Raw genomic sequence first — 17539 nt, forward strand, 5'->3', positions numbered from 1 at the left:
AAAATTTATTCTGGTATAGCTAATTGATGCTAATGTGGAAGGGTAGACAGACCGTTTCAGATTTTATCTGAGGAATGTTGTTAATATAAACAAATTTTGGTTCCAACAAATAGACTGTTCAGTTTGGGCCTGCTTATTTTCAAGCTACTGACAATATGGCCATGTTTAAAATATAACCCCTCATAATAAATTATTTAAAACAAATAAAAATTAATATGGCGTCATACTTAGCTGCCTGCATGGTCAAAATGTTGTTGTCGCTTTTATGTGTTTTTGTGTGCTGCTTTTTGTTTTTAACTTGGTAAGTTGGTAAGTCTATAAAAACCTTTTTATTGTTTTTTTATTGAAATGTAGAACCTCCTAGCTAATGTTCACCCGTAATCGTGTGTTTGAAAAGTATTTAATTTAAATAGAGTCCGAAATGTTCACATTAAAGAAGAAATTATTGACTTGAATGCTGTTTCATTAGTGAATTGGTCTGAAAAGTTGACCAAAAACCAAGAAAACATAACTAAATATTACATATAATTAGTCTAAGAAATCCAAAGCTTAAAAAAATTATTTTTTTGCCATTTTTAACTAAATAGTTCTTTATTATACTACTTATAGTCTGTTCACGACCTTGGATCTACTCTATGGTTTTAATTTTGAACTTTTGCCCCCTGTATATTTTTATTAACGATTTTTATTTGAGGTTATAGGAAAATATTTCTTTCAATTTCATTGCCGTGTTGCCAACTAATAATGAGATGTTTGATAATGCAAGTGTCTTCTTGTTAGAGTTAAACAAGATATATAAATCAATATATATTAAATAACTTGTTTTATTTTGTTAAATCGGTTATTTCAAGGACAGTAAGCATTGGTGTTTTAATGATAGAGATCTATTACTTAATAATTAATCCGTACTAAAATTGTTCTTAAAACTGCTGGTATTATACATCAGCCAAATAATGATAATTCTTTATTTAAATGTGACAACGTTCAGTGCCCCTTTGAATAATAAACCAAAAAATTTCTATCTCGGAGTTTAAAAAATGGTTGTCGTTTCATTATACAGAGAAATATCCATGGATAGGGTAGATATCCAAAAAGATCATGCACTGTATTTCATTTTTCTATGCTAAGAATTTATCATACTTAAGAAATATTGATACCGATAATAAAACACAACGTAGTACAACATGTACACATATTTTACAGGTTTATTTTTATAGATTATGTTACTAACCGCTTTTTAGGAGTTCCATACAATACAACATACATTCTCAGACTTATACAGGGTGTTTCAGGCTTTAATACGCAAACTTAAACTGCGTATTCTACGTCTAAAAATAACTATAGTTTGCTATATAAACTGTATTCCAAAGATGCTTTGTTAAAGAAATACAGGGTGTTAAAGTTTTATTTTTTATAGTGTTTTCCTTATGGTTCTTACGGTATTTGAGACATTTAGCTCAAATTTGAACTATACGTATTTTATAATGCCATGCATCATTGGATAAGACAACTTTTTGCTAAACTCTACAGGGTGTTCTTCTTTTGGGGTTTGGGGTTCACAAACATTTACTTTAGAAACTTTTTTTTCTCTTTAATTTTATCCGTTCCTGTCACAGTTAAAAGTAAGTTACAAATTTATCAGAAAAACCACCCCAAATTCTCTACCAATTTACATTATAAAATTCAGATGTTTTTTTTCTGAAAATAAAAATTTAAAAAAACTTAATTATTGGAATATTGAAAAAAACATTATTGGCTCACTAGAAAACAATTTGAGGGGCTACAACTACAAGAAAATGAAAACTTCAACATTGTATTTCTTTAACGAATCATTTAACAGCTTTAACCTGAACTAAAAAAGTGTGACTTCATACAATATAATATTTTTAAATATTTTATGTATCCTGCACATTTTATATCATCAGTTGCAGCAGTTTGCAACAAAATTTATTACTTTTTAAGGTTTCCTGTATGTTTATTATACAATTTTTGGCCATACCTACTAATGAGTTCCATTTTAAACTTGATATGATGTTTTTATCAAATATAATTATAATTCTTTAGGGCAACAAGTCTGAAGGCAAGATTTTCTGAAATTTTACATACACGAAATGTATTTTGTGGACTATATCCCGAATAGAAATATACTGTCATTTCTATAATATAACCGTTTTTAGTTTTAATTGACAGATTTTATTAGATATGCCGCCAGTTTGTTACATAGTAGCTATGATTTCAATAATTTGGTCACCAGAAGAATGAAATTTTATAATGGGCAACATTTTCCACCAACACCATTCAATATCTGTTTCGTTCTTGAGTTATTTTCGAAAAATCATAAACAAGCATTTTCAAAAAAGTGCTGTGTTGCAATGTTCAAGCTAATTTGAAAATTTTTAAAAATTTAGCTTGAGTATTTGGATTTAAATTCCCACGTTTCGGTTTTAAGATATTATCATCAACTTATTTCTTCCTATGAACAAAATTTTGTTTTCATCTAGTTCAAAACAACACAATTCGGACAGATAGGAAAACTGCCAAAAGTTCGTTTTTTTAAATGGATCCATCGGTGTCTAATGGTTTATATTAAAAGGACATTTAGGACAAATCCATGTATACACTTCCTTACACCTTACTTCAACCGTTTCTGACTTACTAAGAGTTTTTCCTTAAAGGCCGGATACAATCGTAATCCATACTGCTCTAAATAGGGACACCCGCTTGGGCTTAATGGCTAGTTGTCGTTTTTATAACCACAACATGTTCTGCCAGATATTTGTCAAATTCAACCTGGTTTAAACTGAGCACAAGCAGGTGTCCGTATTCAGATTAGTATGGATCACGATTTTATACGCTCTTTAAGGAAAAACTCTTAATAAATCAGCAACGGTTATGTATAAGAGTATACATAAATTTGTTCTAAATTTAATGTTCTTTTATTACAAACCATAATACATTAGTGTGTCCATTTAAAAAACGAACTTCTGGTAGTTTTTCTATCTGTCCGACAAACGTAAATATTGACCACCCTGTGGGTTTTTTCATTTTTAGTCTCTGGGCTTTTCAACCATGTGTCTGACTAAAGACAAAATGTCACATAAGCAAACCTTTCAGAACTTGAGAATTTAATTAATGTTTAAACTACCGTTTTGCTGACAAATCCAACATCAATGTCTTGAAATCAAAATTTCCAGTGTAGCCAACGTTGCAACTCTGTGAAGTTTCCAACATCCAACTCCCGAACCCTAACATCAACCGTTCAACCGAGGATCGTAAACCACAAAACATTAACATTAATTACTAGTCTTCATGCGAGGAATTTAAAAATGAGATTAGAAACAGGGTGTTCCATTTGAAAATCAAAAGTTGATATTCTCTCCGAATGATTTGGCAACGCCGCAACGCCGCAAAGTTAAAAATATTTTAGATAGAGAGTTTAGACCTAACCTAAGCTACACGCCAAATTTCAACAAAAAATCAAAAAATATTGAGTAGGTCTCTAGATACTTTTAATATACCATCAGTGTGAATTACCCTGTATAACATGTTAAGAAAAACTTTGTTTTTATATTAAAAAAAAACAAATAAAAATCAATTTTTAAGATGGCATTGACTTAATCAATGTACTTAATCAATGTCGTTTTCATCAAACATCCAAAATAATTTTTAAAAATAATCTAAATCAGTTTGCTAAAAATTTCGAGACCTATCGACATGCGAACCTGACAATATTTGGGAATTTACCATATTAGGACTAATTTGCGTTTATTTGCATTGATAGCCAGTTTAGTTTAGATTTCCTTTATTTCTCTAGGAAATAAGACGCTATTTACAAAGTGTGGTATCCACTGTATTATTTAATAACTCTCAAAGTAACAAGCAATTAATTAACCATCGGATGAGAACAAAATTTTAACTGGAAATTTATCATCTGATTCATCTGTAATAAATTGTAAAGCTTAAATTCCTTACACCTTTTCAATACTTTAGTAACATATGCTTGAAGTTATACACCACCAATTTCTTTAAAAAAAACCTATTTAACTACTTAACTGTAGATAATGTTTAGTAAAAAAATCATTTATGTCCAAATAGATTCCCAGATTTACCACCGTGCCTCGCGTGTAATGGGTATTATTCACAATTTAACGTGGCATTTCCATCCAATCAGATCAATTTAAATTTATAACAATTTTACGTTAACAATTTTAAGTTTATACTGTTGTTCACATCGATAAAATCCCGGTTTTTACTGCGGTAAAAATCTTGATTTTCAGATCAGTGTTGTTAGGGAAATATAACCAGTTACATTGCTACCCACCACGTTTCCGATCACACACTAAATGTCAAATATTTAGTTACGTATAAGCAAAAACATCGTTTCGCAAGTGAGTTTAAGCTACCTCGTTGAAAAACCTCGATTAAAAAAAACTACTTAAAACCTACTGGAATTTAGGAATTTTGCAGCGGCAAGCAATTCTGTGTTCACCAACTAGATAGCGGCAGGTTAGTTCTCTTTCTTTGCAACGCACTAGACTAGAACTTACACCGTGGTTAAAACCAATCTACCTCAAACATTATTATAAGAAGTAGAATTTATAACCAAGCTATGCAATGATTATATTAATTCGTGCGTTTGTCCAGCAGAATATAACTCTACATCATATTATTATGACATATTTTTTCTGTATTTGTACTCATTCAGTGTTTTCTTAAGCAAAAGCGCTCAACACCAGCTCAAAAATTATTATATCTATATTAACATGGCTGAAATGCTTTAATTTGTTTAATACCAGAGTTGAGGATTATTTAAAACTGATGATGTATGTGCGTGGCCATCGTTCTTTTAGTTACCATATCTATTGCAAGAACAGGTCAAAAAAAGTTTTGTAAGACTTTATCAAATTTTAGATATTAAGACACTTTAATAAATATACATATTCTGTTCTTTCACATATTATATTTACGTTAGTTTAGAATTGATAGTAAACTAGTTTTTATTTCAGGCACAAGTTGCTGTGTAAACAATTTCCAAATGTGGATCATAAAGCATACCAGCCTTACTAGAAATGTTTGACGCGCCTAGAACCGCGAAAGGATCGTCACGAGGTCAAATGTCACCAATATCAACAAGACTGCAAGCACTTCTGTCGGCAACCCGAATTAGCAATTGTGATCACCAAGTATAGGTACCAAAAATACTATTCCCTTGAAAAGGGTTCAATGCATCTGCTAAAAAATAAATGTATGTATGGAATTTCATAGCATGGAATTATTATTTATTTTAATAATAAAGTAAAGATGGTCGGCTGAGTTGTGTGTAGTTTTATTTTTTATTTTGCTTTTCTATTACAGTTCTTGTACTGTATTGCCACATGCAGCATGTATTATGTGGGTTATTTATTCTTTTGTCAGCACAGTATTTGACCGAAGAGTTCGTATTTAATGTCGGTAATGTGTATTAGGGAAAGTGTCATTCCTTTAAATGTCAATCTACGCATGGCGAACTGAGTAACTGTGCAGAAGTTGGCATTGGAAGTGAACAAAGACCAGCAATCAGCCATTCATATCTATCAAACTTACTTACCGAATTTATTTATTCCTTACCAACCTCCACCTGTTCGGTGTTCTTCTTATTTTGTCCGGTTGTAGTCGCGATTAAACTTAGAAGGAACTATGCAAAAACAATATTTTTCAAACTTAAAAACTTCCTATTAGATTGCAGTCTGCCGCTAGCACGTACACTACGGGTAGTAAAGTGTTACATATGGCCCATCTTACTATACGGCGCAGAAACGTGGTTTCTCAAAGCTGGAACCCTGAACCGCATCGAAGCGTTTGAAATGTGGACCCACCGGAGACCTTTGCGCGTGCCGTGGACCGCAAATACCACGAATGAAGAAATTTTAAGAACTGCAGACTAGGAACTAGAAATACTTAACATGGTTAAAGAAAGAAAAGTTTCCTACCTCGGCCTTATCCTTAGAGGAGGCCAATATCACATTCCTACACTAATTCTACAAGAAAAAATATAGAGGCATCGAGGTCCACGAAGAAAGCAAAACTCCTGGCTAAGAAACATACGAACATCAGCGACGCAGTAACCATATTTCGAAGAGCCGAGAACGACACTCGGCACATTGTATGAAGAGTACAGACAATCACCAACGTGCGGCTAAGCACAGGGCACAAGAAGAAGAATAATTTGCGCAATTTGGTACGCGTATGTGACATAATGCAACCACGATACCAGATCTAGGACATACAAAATATTTCACTTTTTCACTTTTTTTACATTCCACGTCATCCTCGGGGTTTTTAATTGGGGTTCGTAGCACCAGTGCACCAAGCAGGTTTTATTTTTCTTCTGTTGAAGTAATCTAATCAAGCCATGAGGATGTTACGTCGAATAGGAGCAATTTTAAAATTTGGCAGTAGGTTGTCTATATAGCAACTTTGAATTTTTAAATGTAAAAATTTTAAAAACCAAGAAGACACCTTATTGGGTTACCCAGATATTTAATAATAAGTAGAAAGAATAGAGTCAATATAAAAAAACTCGAGATATTTATTATTTTTTGACCAAAATAAAGTTGGCACTTTGATATTCCTAAGTGATTATAATGAATCAGATCCAACATTTCACTTCTGAGTGAGTTAGGAACAATAACCTTTTTACCTTTAAATAAAACAAACATCATTTATAATAACAATTTCTCCCCTATATGGACAATACTGCTGAAGATCATCGCTTAATAAATGTTTATTTTCTGGACATCCTTTTCACTATTTTCCAAAGATATATTGGTGAAATCTGGTACACCCAAAAACAACAGCCGCCAATTCTTTTTCTATTTGGGCATATCCTTTCTCAGTTTCAGAAAGTGCTCTTGAACTGTAAATTGTCCTGTCGGAGACCTGCTCCCAGGCCATTTTGTAATGCACCAACAGATATTACTATGGGTTTTTTATGATTAAAATATTTTAGTATTGAAGTAGTGGTTAACAGTCTTTTAATATTATTAAAAGCTAAAGTATGATTTTAATCCTAATAGTATTCACAGTCCTTAATAAACTGCCTTAGTAAGGTAGTTTTACTGTTAGAACTTAGAAATATAAGTTACCAAACCTAACAATTTTTCCATATCTTTTTTATTTTCTGGAATTTTTAAGTTTAGAATACTGTTTACCTTGGTTGGATCTACCTTAACCCCTGTACTAGATATAATATGACCAATACATATTGATTGTTTTACATTAAAGTGACATTTACTTTTGATAAATTTGACTCCTGACATCTGGGCTTTTTTTAAAACTGCCTTTAACAATTTGTCATGAGACTCTTGGTCTATTCCAAAAACCAGTAAATCATCAATGTAACCAATATTACTAGGTATATTTTCAAGGATTTGTTTAAAATTTATATAAAAAATTTCTGGTGCTGAACTTATCCCAAACGGTAATCTTTTAAAGTTATATCTACCAAATGGGGTTGAGAAAGTACACAACTTACTACTCTCCTCATCTAATGGTATTTAATAGAATTCCATGTTTGCATCTAAAATGCAAAGTCCTTTTGCATCTGTGAGGTCAGCCAACAAATCCTCAACTGTGGGCATTTCAAAAAATTCCCTGCTGTAAAGTCTCCGACTTCAGTTAGGGAATTAACAACAAATAATAGTTCCACAATGTGCTGGTCAAGATATATTGTTCATGGCTCAAACTCAACTGACTCTCTACAAACCAAATACCAAAAAGAAATTACAAATTCTTTACGCCACTAGGGCCCTAGTAGGATAGTACAAAGAATTTAAATTATATATATGTTACACCTTCCCCCTTAAATATACTATAAAATGAACGTAAGCTAATTGTACAAATTCATCTAACCTTACCTAAAAAGTTACTAAACCTACTATTTACATGAAGTTTTCAATTAACATTCAACCTCTCTGGAGGTTTAAGTTGACTACGCCGCCGTAACCCTCTAGTTTTATTACTATGGGTAGGTTTATTTTCATTAATACTCTGACTCACAATTTCAACATCATTACGTTTTCAACAACATCAATATCAGATAGAAAAGTGGATTGAGGAACAACGGAAACTGGGTTTCGAAGTTTACCTTTAAAATTTGGTTTAAGTTGATCTACGTGACGTTTCTATTTTGTTCCACCATCCGTTTTCGTTACATAAGTTTTCCTACCTAAAACCTCCTTAACGTTGCCTTCGCACCGATTAGGATGACCAGATCTAAAATCTTTCTTGCTTTTTGTCAATTTGGTTGGTTACCGAAGGCAATAACAAATCAAAAGGAGTTCGTACATGTCTACTCATTAATGTTTTTGCTGGAGCTTTACCAGTTGTAAGATGAGGCGTATTTGGATACATAAACAGATAGTTACAAATTATTAAATGAATATCTTCATTACTGTGATGCTTCGCTTTCACTATGGCAGATTTTAAAGTTTTAACCGATTTTCTTCCAGCCCGTTAGCTTTAGGATGATACGGAGCTCCAGTTAAATGCTTCATTAAATAAATTGTTCAAATTCCTCCGAAGTAAAGGTCGGTGCATTGTCGGAGCAAATTTACAACGGTAGCCCGTACCTGGCAAACAGTTGCTTAAAAATATTAATAGTGACTTTTGCAGTCATTCATAGGTTCAATCCATTTTGATGTAGCATCAATTATGACAATAAAATTTTTATTTAAGACTAGGCCAAAGAATTACACGTGCAAACGTTCTGCCATAACTCAAGAGGGGTTATCTGTTTTGAGTTAGCATAAACATTGCACGCTTCACACTTCTTTGTCAAATCTTCTATGTGCGTATCTACAGAAGGCCACCAAAAGTATGCCCTTGCCATCATTTTCATTTTCACAATGCCCAGATGGGTGGAATGTAATTGATTTAGAATATCTACATGTAAACTCTGAGGTATTAATTTAAATAACAGCATCCTACTATCATTTTCAGATTCCGGTTTTCTAGACGGTGCTCGAGATAAAAAATCAGCTGTATTTTGAGGCGAACTTACATACTTAATATCAAACCTGAAACCAAACAAAATATGTGCTGACCTTTGCAAACGATTTGCTGCAAAAACTGGAATACCTTTCTTATCTCCGAAGATCGCTAGCAACGGTTTATGATCTGTAACAAGAGTAAATTTCTGATTGTACCAATATTGAAAAACCTTTTAAACACCAAAAATGATAGCTAGAGCCTCCTTTTCTATTTGCGAATATGATATTTCCGCTTTATTCAGCAATCGTGACGCAAAAGCAATAGGTTTTTCTTGTTGATTTTCAAACACGTGACTTAAAGTAGCTCCTAATGCAAACTGTGACGCGTCAACTGATGATTTGATCTTTACGGCTGGATCAAAATGAGTTAAAACATTTGACCACAATAACACTTCTTTTGCGTTAAGGAAACGTGTTTGTACAATCGTCTGTCCAGTTTCACTTAACATTTTTTTTAACAGGTCATATAAAAGTTTTAAAATTGAAGAAGCGTTTCTAATAAACCTGCAGTAATATACAGGGTTTTTCAATGAAAAGTAGACACCCTGAATGTCTTCCAAAATAATTTCTCTGTTAAAAAATGCTCAGACACGTGAATTTCTGCCATCAGCCCCTTTGCCGCCATAGGCAAAGCCCCACTAAGTTTTCAAAAGGCACCATACCCTGTGTGGCATATCGTTGGAAAGGGTATTTCATAAGGAATTAATTGCACTATTTTATTTGTACATTTGCTTTGAATTGAGACCAAAAAAAATAAAAAATGCGTTTTGTGTTTATTTTTTGTTAACTGCAGAAATAATAGCAAATAGCGGTTATCATTTAATTAATAGCTCAAAATAACCTCCGTTAACCATACAATAATACAAGCGACTTTGGAAGAGTTCGCGAACATTTGTGAGGACTTGCGGTGTCAGTTGTAGGCATTCATGTATTATTCTCTGCCTAAGGTCTGCAATATTGGCCGGCTGTGTTGCAGAGACTTTAGATTTTAAATGCCCCCATAGAAAAAAGTCCAACGGAGTGAGGTCGGGTGATCTCGCAGGCCATTCCATGGGACCACGTCTACCAATCCATCTTCCAGGAAATCGATTGTTCAGATATTCTCGAACGGGAAGTGAATAGTGTGGAGGTGCACCGTCTTGTTGGAAAATTAGTTGATTTTCAAATAAATGTTCATCATTTTCTAGTAGCTCTGTTATGGTCGGATCAACAGTGGTGTCAAGAAGCTCAAGATAAGTAGCGCCATTCAAATTACCGTCAATAAAAAACGGACCAACGATGTGGTCTCCTAAAATACCTGTCCAAACATTATGTTTTTCTGGATATTGGGTATGGGTTTCCCTAAACCAATGTGGATTCGTGTCTGACCAATACCTACAGTTATGCCTGTTCACTTCTCCATTCAAAAAAAAAACATACACTCATCACTGAAGCAAATATTGTACAACAAGTTCACGTTGTTTGTCAGATTAGTAGACATAATATCACAAAATTGTAGTCTTCTATCATAGTCATCTTCGTTTAATTCCTGAACCAATTTTACCTTGTATGGATGAAAATTGTGTTTTTTTTAAATTCTCCATACACTGCTTGTCGAAACACCCGATGCATGGGAAATTTGATTTAAAGACTGATTATTATCCATTGCAACGTGTCCCAAAACAGCAACTTCAATTGGTTCATTAATAATTTGTCTTTCAAGTTGATGATTTTTGTTTGTCACTGAACCAGTTTCCATGAATTTTTGCATCAACTTTAAGACATACTGATGACCAATTAATTTATCTGGATGGATTGCATTGAAAGAGCGCGCGGCAGCTCGTGCACAGTCGTTATGTTTGAAATAAAAACGTACAATTTCTATTCTTTCGGCAGTCGTGTAAACCATATTGACAATGTTCCTTCAAAACGAACTTACAAGTTGACCGACTGAGGCAAAAACATGGAATGGAAAACAGGTATTCGGTAGTGTTATCCGCAGTTTGACCAAAATAACAAAAAAATGTTTTTATTTTTTTTGGTCTCAATTCAAAGCAAATGTACAAATAAAATAGTGCAATTAATTCCTTATGAAATACCCTTTCCAACGATGTGCCACACAGGGCAGCATTAAAACATTATGACCCTTGATCTGGCCACGGCATGGCAAACGACCGACCAATCAAATTTGTTGTTCTATTTTCAGGGTCATAATGGTATTGTGCGCCAAATCGAGGGTCAGAATGTTGCATACAATACAGCATACTATTAGGCAGGATATACTTTATTTGGAATATTTGATGGTAAAAAATTATTTAAATAAATGAAGACTTTCTAAGAAACAAGTTTTTATTAAACTATTTAAAAAACGTACATATTTATATTTATCATTAAGTATGAGAGCATGCTTAATGCGCGGCGCCATGTTTTATAGCATTAGGGCGATTTGCTTTGACGTTCTCTGCCAAATTGTGTCGCCTCTTTGGTCTTTTCTTTAAGGGTTCGCATTCTGCTGGGCGGCCTATAGGAGCTCTTTTGCATCCCCTTACAACTCCTGGTCTTCGTCTAGCAATAGACGTTGGTTGTACGTGAATTACTGATTTTCTCTTAAATTTAAGAGGATTGGTGCTTCCAGCTGTATTTAAAAAACTCTCCCATGCATTTTTCGTTTTAACTAAATTATGTCTTGTAACAAACCTATTAAAACTTTGGGTAGTAGTACCAAATTTTGTATTTTTTTCCTTCATCAGATTAATAAGTGACTCAAATGAAACATCACTAATATTTCCCCCTGATTGGTTTTCAGTGAAATCTTGGCAATTCGTCGTATCATTCTTGGGTAGCAGATTAATATCTGAACACTCAGGAACTTCAGTAATAGTTTCATTTAGCTTTTCATTTGTAAATGGCATATAAAACTCCTTCGGCTCTACATTTTCTCCAAAAGTTAGTTGAGCCATTAAGTATCTTGATTCTGTACTACAGCTTGGAGCATTTAAAGATGCTCTCTGAAAGTAATGTAGAACCCCTGCCTGGTGCTTACAAAAAGAGCCTATTCTTCCTACTGAACAGCTGCAAAATCCGTTTGAAATGTTTACATCATACGTTTGTTCTGCTTTTTCGCTCTGAACAGAAAATAAATCGTTAGACAATTGTCGAATGTCTTGTTTTTGTAAATATTTTATTTTTTCCAAATACCTTTTTAGAAGTAGCCTACACGTCACATCTCTTTGATGAATAAAGTTTCTTAGTCTTCGCAAATAATACTCTTCCATTGCGGTGCAACAGAAATCAACTAATGCAACGGCATTATATGCCTTATTCCTTGAGAGTACTATATAATTGAATAACCTAACGCTTATCTCATTAAAGTTATTAGTTTGATGTCCATGTGTTGTTGAATCTCTGTATGCCAAACACCAATCGTCCCTCCTATTCCAGTAATCTGTTAAATATTGTTGCCATGCCGACAGGGAGCTACAATTTTGAATTGCTAAGCTGTATTCTTTTACAGCTATGTCTTCTCTAGAAGCTACCAAAATGTTTTGAAAGTTTTGATAGAGGTCTTTTCGACGATTTGCTGGAATGTTATGTTTTTTCTCCCACAACCAGCGCCACACAGATTGTGAAACATGGAATCGACAAAGTAGGGTTTTGGAATTTGGCCACAAAGATTTCAAAGCGCATCTTTCGGAATCCGAATCATCTGTAATGAAAATGTTAGGAAAACCTTGTCCGCAAAATGAATTTGGCATCGCATCTTTTAGCAATTGAAATCCTGCTTTGTAGTCACTTGCTGACCTGAAGTTATTATGACTGCCAAAGGTACTGCCCCAATTTGGCAAGGTGTCAGTACAAAAGTTAAGCAATGATTTAGGGCATCGCAGGATGATGTACTGTCAACAAATACGACATCTTTGGAGAATGGTAAAGTATGTGCTCTTTGCATTCACTTGGTTATAACTATAAGGGCAAATGGGTTTACTGAATAATTTACAATGATCCCTTCTGACTGCAATACTTCTCGTTTTCCAGCAATTTTCTGGAAAAAAAATAACCTGGTTCTTATAAGCTAAGGTAAAATGGCAAAAAAATTTGCTACCTCCTTAGCACTTGTTTGATTTGATGCACTATACAATGCGTCCAAAAGCTATGTATAATTTCAATAAAATTATAAAATATCAGCTATTTTGTGGAAAAATATTCGGAGACGTCTATTAGTATTAAATAATAATAATAATAATAAGTAGGCAGGAATCTGTAATACATAGTAATTCAAAACATTACGATTCTTTAATTCTATATAGTGACGAGATACTGTTTGAATGCACTGTATTTACACAATAAGTAAGTTACCTGCAGGACACCATCACCTGAACGCGGCCCTAAATTATTGGTTCTCCATTCTTCATACCAAAACTGCACTGACCGATATTTTGGATTAATTTGAGCGTTGGCAAGTTCCGCACTTTCTGGTCCATACTTTAATTCTAGTTTTGATTCGTGATAGTTAATTGCTTCTTTTATGCCATAACCATATTCGAAATACTCCTCAAACTGTTGTCTGGTTTCCTTTGTTGGGTGCAAATATGAAAGTGTTTCAGCGGAATTCAAATTGTGATTATGATTATCGTTAACAAAAATTATAGCTGGCATTCCATCCTAGAATAAAAATACTCTGCTAATTCGTGTAAACACAAAGCATCCGCTAATATTATTCACCTTTACATATTTATCTTTCCTAATTGTATGTTTCGTTGTTATCTTAATACGAATTTTGATATTTGCTGTACAGTCCGAATTTTTTGATTTTCCTTTTTTATTTTTTGCAGCTCTAACTCTTTTATATCCTGTGTGGTGACAGTAAAATTCGTAGCTAAAAACGTTAAAATAAAAACATGACCCTATATAGTAGCATACTTATATTAAAATAACATGTAATAAGGTTTAAACTCAGGTACTTACCTACTTACGAAATGAGGCGTATTATTCTTACGAAATTTTATAATCCAGCTAGTTGAGGTTAGGTTTTCATATTCTTTAATCCACTTTTTTATATCAATTTCACATAGTAAGTTTGCTCTATAAGTTTTGTCACCTACATCCGAATGTGTAAAAGATGTTGGCAGTTTTATTTTGCCATTATTTAACGTTTCCATATCAGTTATATTCACTTATTTGAGAATAATCGGCGAGGTAATAGTGATAAAACACGTGTTACTTGTGTAACACGTAACATTCGTATGTTACTTGTGTAACAACGTAAACATTCTGACCCTGGAAACAGAACATCGAATTTGATTGGTCAGTTTTTCGCGCTGTGGCTAGATCAAGGGTCATAATGTTTTAATGCCACAGGGCATGGTGCCATTTGAAAACTTAGTAGGGGTGGCTATAGCGGCAAAGGGGCTGATGGCAGAAATTCAAATCCTACGTAAAAAGATGTCCCCTTTGCAGTCTTTGTTGACGTGTCTTTTAACAGAGCATTTTTTAACAGAGAAATTATTTTGGAAGATATTCAGGGTATATTTACCATTCCTAAAAAGGATTTAAGTTCAGTTACATTTTTAGGTATTTATAATTATTTATTGCGGAAACCCTTTCATCTGTTGTATGCAAACCATGGTGGCCAATTCTATGTCCTAAATATTGTACAGATTACTGAAACAATTTACATTTTTCTCTCTTAACCTTCAGACGGCATTCTTGTAGCTTGCAAAAAACATTCTCTAAACGCTCAATGTGTAACGCATCGGTTTTTCCCGTAACAACAATATCGTCCAAAAAACACACTCCCGACATTGTAAACAATTGCTCTATAATGTTTTGGAAAATGACAGGTGCGCATGTTATTCCGTAAGGTAGTCGTGTATAGAAAAATAATCCTTTATGTGTAGAAATTGTAACCAATTTTTTTGACTCTTCGAATCGATTTATCTCGAAAACCGTTTATTTTATCGAAATAAAGGAAGAGTACAATTTTTCGATAAAAATGTCAAGAGTATCTATTAATGGCGTTTGCAGCTGAAAATAATGACACCACAAGTTTAAGCAAATTGTGTCTTAGGTCCAGTTAGTTCATGCCTTTTGAAGACGAGATACTTGGTTTTCATGTCAAATAGAAGGTCTCTTTCTACTTTCTACTTAAATTTACTACTGGGAGTAAATTTATGGGTCTGAACTCCTCTGGTCTTCTCCTCTGGGTTCCGCACTTTTGGCACTGGCACTATGACACTTACTTTCGCATCCTTCGGCACTCTGCTTGTAGCGAGGGAGGTGTTTATCAAATGAAGTAACAAAAACCCCACTTGCCCAAAAACGTTGTTCACAAATTTCACATTTATAAGTTGGTCACTGGTGCTTTTATTTTTTAGATTCTTGACTATATTTTTCAACTCAGCTATCACCAGACTCTGGAATTTTTCAAGTTTAGTGTTACTACAATTGATTGTGTATTGTGGATTTTTTTTGGATATACTGTCACGAAGGAAATAAATCAAATTTATTTTACTTGAACGGAAACATAAAAAAATGTGGAATTTATATTACTTGAGCGGAAACATTAAAATTGTGGAATGCTGTCAGAGTGCAACTGCACTTATGATGCAATAGCTAAACTATGCACCGGAGTGTGACCGGACGCTGGCTGGGATGCGAAATATGCGAAATATTTCCAAGTACCAAGGGTCGAAAGGTCGTCACGAGTTGTCTGCTAGAGGATACCAGGTCTGGGAGTTTTTTGATTGAATGTAGTCGTCCTGAATTCTGCAACCCGCACCGGGTTCATAAATGAATTAAATAGTAAATCTTTAACTATAATAGTAATATCTCAAACTATAATAAATCGCGAGTGCCAAACCCTCCAGAAAGCTGCACTCATCATTGTGTAACAAATGTAAGTATGGATTTATTATTATAATATTTTGTGCATGTAAAAGGTATTGTTTAAAGTGGTACTTTATGGAATTATGTTTAAGGTTTTATTCCGATTCACTAAGTTGATAAACCAACCATTTTGTCAATTAGTTTTAACTGTTATATAGTTATTAAATTATATTTTTCTACCAAGTGGTTTGATTCTACCTCTGAAACAAGATCTCGGTAAAGGCGTTTATTAAAGTAATAAACGCAAGTCTCGTTTAACTTGTTGGGCCAAAAGGGCTTTACAATTTAAACGTGACAATATTTGAGACGTTTAGCTGTCGTGTAGATAGTTTTTTTTATTTTAATTTGATTACATTCTATTCTAAGCTTAAAAAAGTCTTCTTTCACCTCATTAGCGTTATACAGTACTCATTAATAAACGTGTATTAAATAATCATTGTTTATCCTTTAGTGTCTCTAAATGATTACCGTAAAAGACTAATTAAAATAATTTAACTTCGTAGTTCTTTTGTCTCACATTTGAAGTCAGCAATCATAAAAGGTTCTCACATAAATCAATATGTTTATTACTATAATATGTACATATTCCAACTGACGTTGCGCGATTTTCTCGTTGCTGGCCACAAGCAACAAGTTGTCGGCAAAAGCTAGACAGCTGACTGAGTTGTCCTCATTCAGGTTGTATCCTTCTCTGCTTTCCAGCAGGCGAAGAAGCTTATCGCACACCATATTAAATAGGGTGGGGGAGAGCGGATCTCCCTGCTTCACACCTAGCTGGAGTCGCACGGTGATCTTACTGCGATTCAGGTCAATTGTTGTGTCCTCATCCCGGTAGGCCTCCTTTACGATGCGTATGACGTGATCGGGAAGCCCCGTGCTCCGTAACGCCTGTCCCAGAACTTCGTGCGGAACCGTTTCGAACGCTTTGCTTACGTCCAACGGCGTTAGGACCAGGCCCTGGTGCGATTTAGCATGCCTCAGCAGCTCATCCAGGACGTGTACATTGCGGAAGCACCCAGGTTCCGAAACAAAACCTTTTTGCCTGGACGAGAACGTGACCAGTTTATCCTAGCGTCCAACATCCCGTAGTATTCCCTAGAGATCAGTGACGAGATGGTTATAGGCCGGTAGTTCTCAGTCATTCTACCGTCCTTACCCTCTTTAAGGAGAAGCGTATTTCTATTCATCCTCCAGTCACTTGACTGTTTTCCCGCTACCAGCAGGAAATTAAAGACCAGACCTTGGTGATGGGCAGGTGGCATTGTTAAAAAAGGCCAGCATTTCGCTCATTCTATGGCAATCTTCGTTTGAGGCGATCCGCAGTATTTACTCCGAAAAACCCGCAAATAATTCAAAAATGGACTTTTGGATCTCCGTTCCGTTACACGCGCTGCTATTTTTTTCACACTTACACGCGGCGGACTGTCAGCGCGCAACTTAAATAATAATAGTTTTAACAAAGATTTTGTAAAAATAGTGTTAGAGCTCACATAAGCATTATCATTTATTTTCAATTACTCAGAACAGTTCAAACATATTATTTTTCACACTTTGTGCAACTATATTTAGTTGGTATATTCTTTTTTTGGTCACAGTAACTACAACCGCCTTTTTTTGGAACAGTGTCTGTAGTTGTTGCTTGTTGT

General features: G+C 34.3%; 1 protein-coding gene and 2 long non-coding RNA genes across 4 annotated transcripts in view; 1 reads left to right on the forward strand and 2 right to left on the reverse strand.

Annotated features, from left to right (window-relative positions):
* LOC145736752 (uncharacterized) overlaps nt 1-17539 on the reverse strand; it is a 200977-nt gene that overhangs the window by 153188 nt on the left and 30250 nt on the right. The window lies entirely within an intron of this gene.
* Nucleotides 68-5313, forward strand: LOC145736657 (uncharacterized). Of its 2 annotated transcripts, none has more exons than XR_014180071.1 (2): nt 68-309; nt 5007-5313. It is a non-coding gene; the product is annotated as an uncharacterized LOC145736657 (long non-coding RNA). The 2 variants fall into 2 exon arrangements; XR_014180072.1 differs by having other exon boundaries at nt 68-301.
* Nucleotides 12524-14248, reverse strand: LOC145736609 (uncharacterized). The gene is made up of 4 exons (XM_081991040.1): nt 13974-14248; nt 13731-13884; nt 12810-13670; nt 12524-12714 (listed from the first exon to the last, which is right to left on the reverse strand). The coding sequence occupies exons 1-3, from the start codon at nt 14165-14167 to the stop codon at nt 13308-13310; spliced, it is 711 nt and encodes a 236-aa protein (XP_081847166.1). The 5' UTR covers nt 14168-14248; the 3' UTR covers nt 12524-12714; nt 12810-13307.

The sequence above is a fragment of the Ips typographus genome, linkage group LG12, assembly GCF_016097725.1.
Source record: "Ips typographus isolate SLU linkage group LG12, UJ_Ityp_2.0, whole genome shotgun sequence".
In the NCBI taxonomy this organism is placed as follows: Eukaryota; Metazoa; Arthropoda; class Insecta; order Coleoptera; family Curculionidae; genus Ips; species Ips typographus.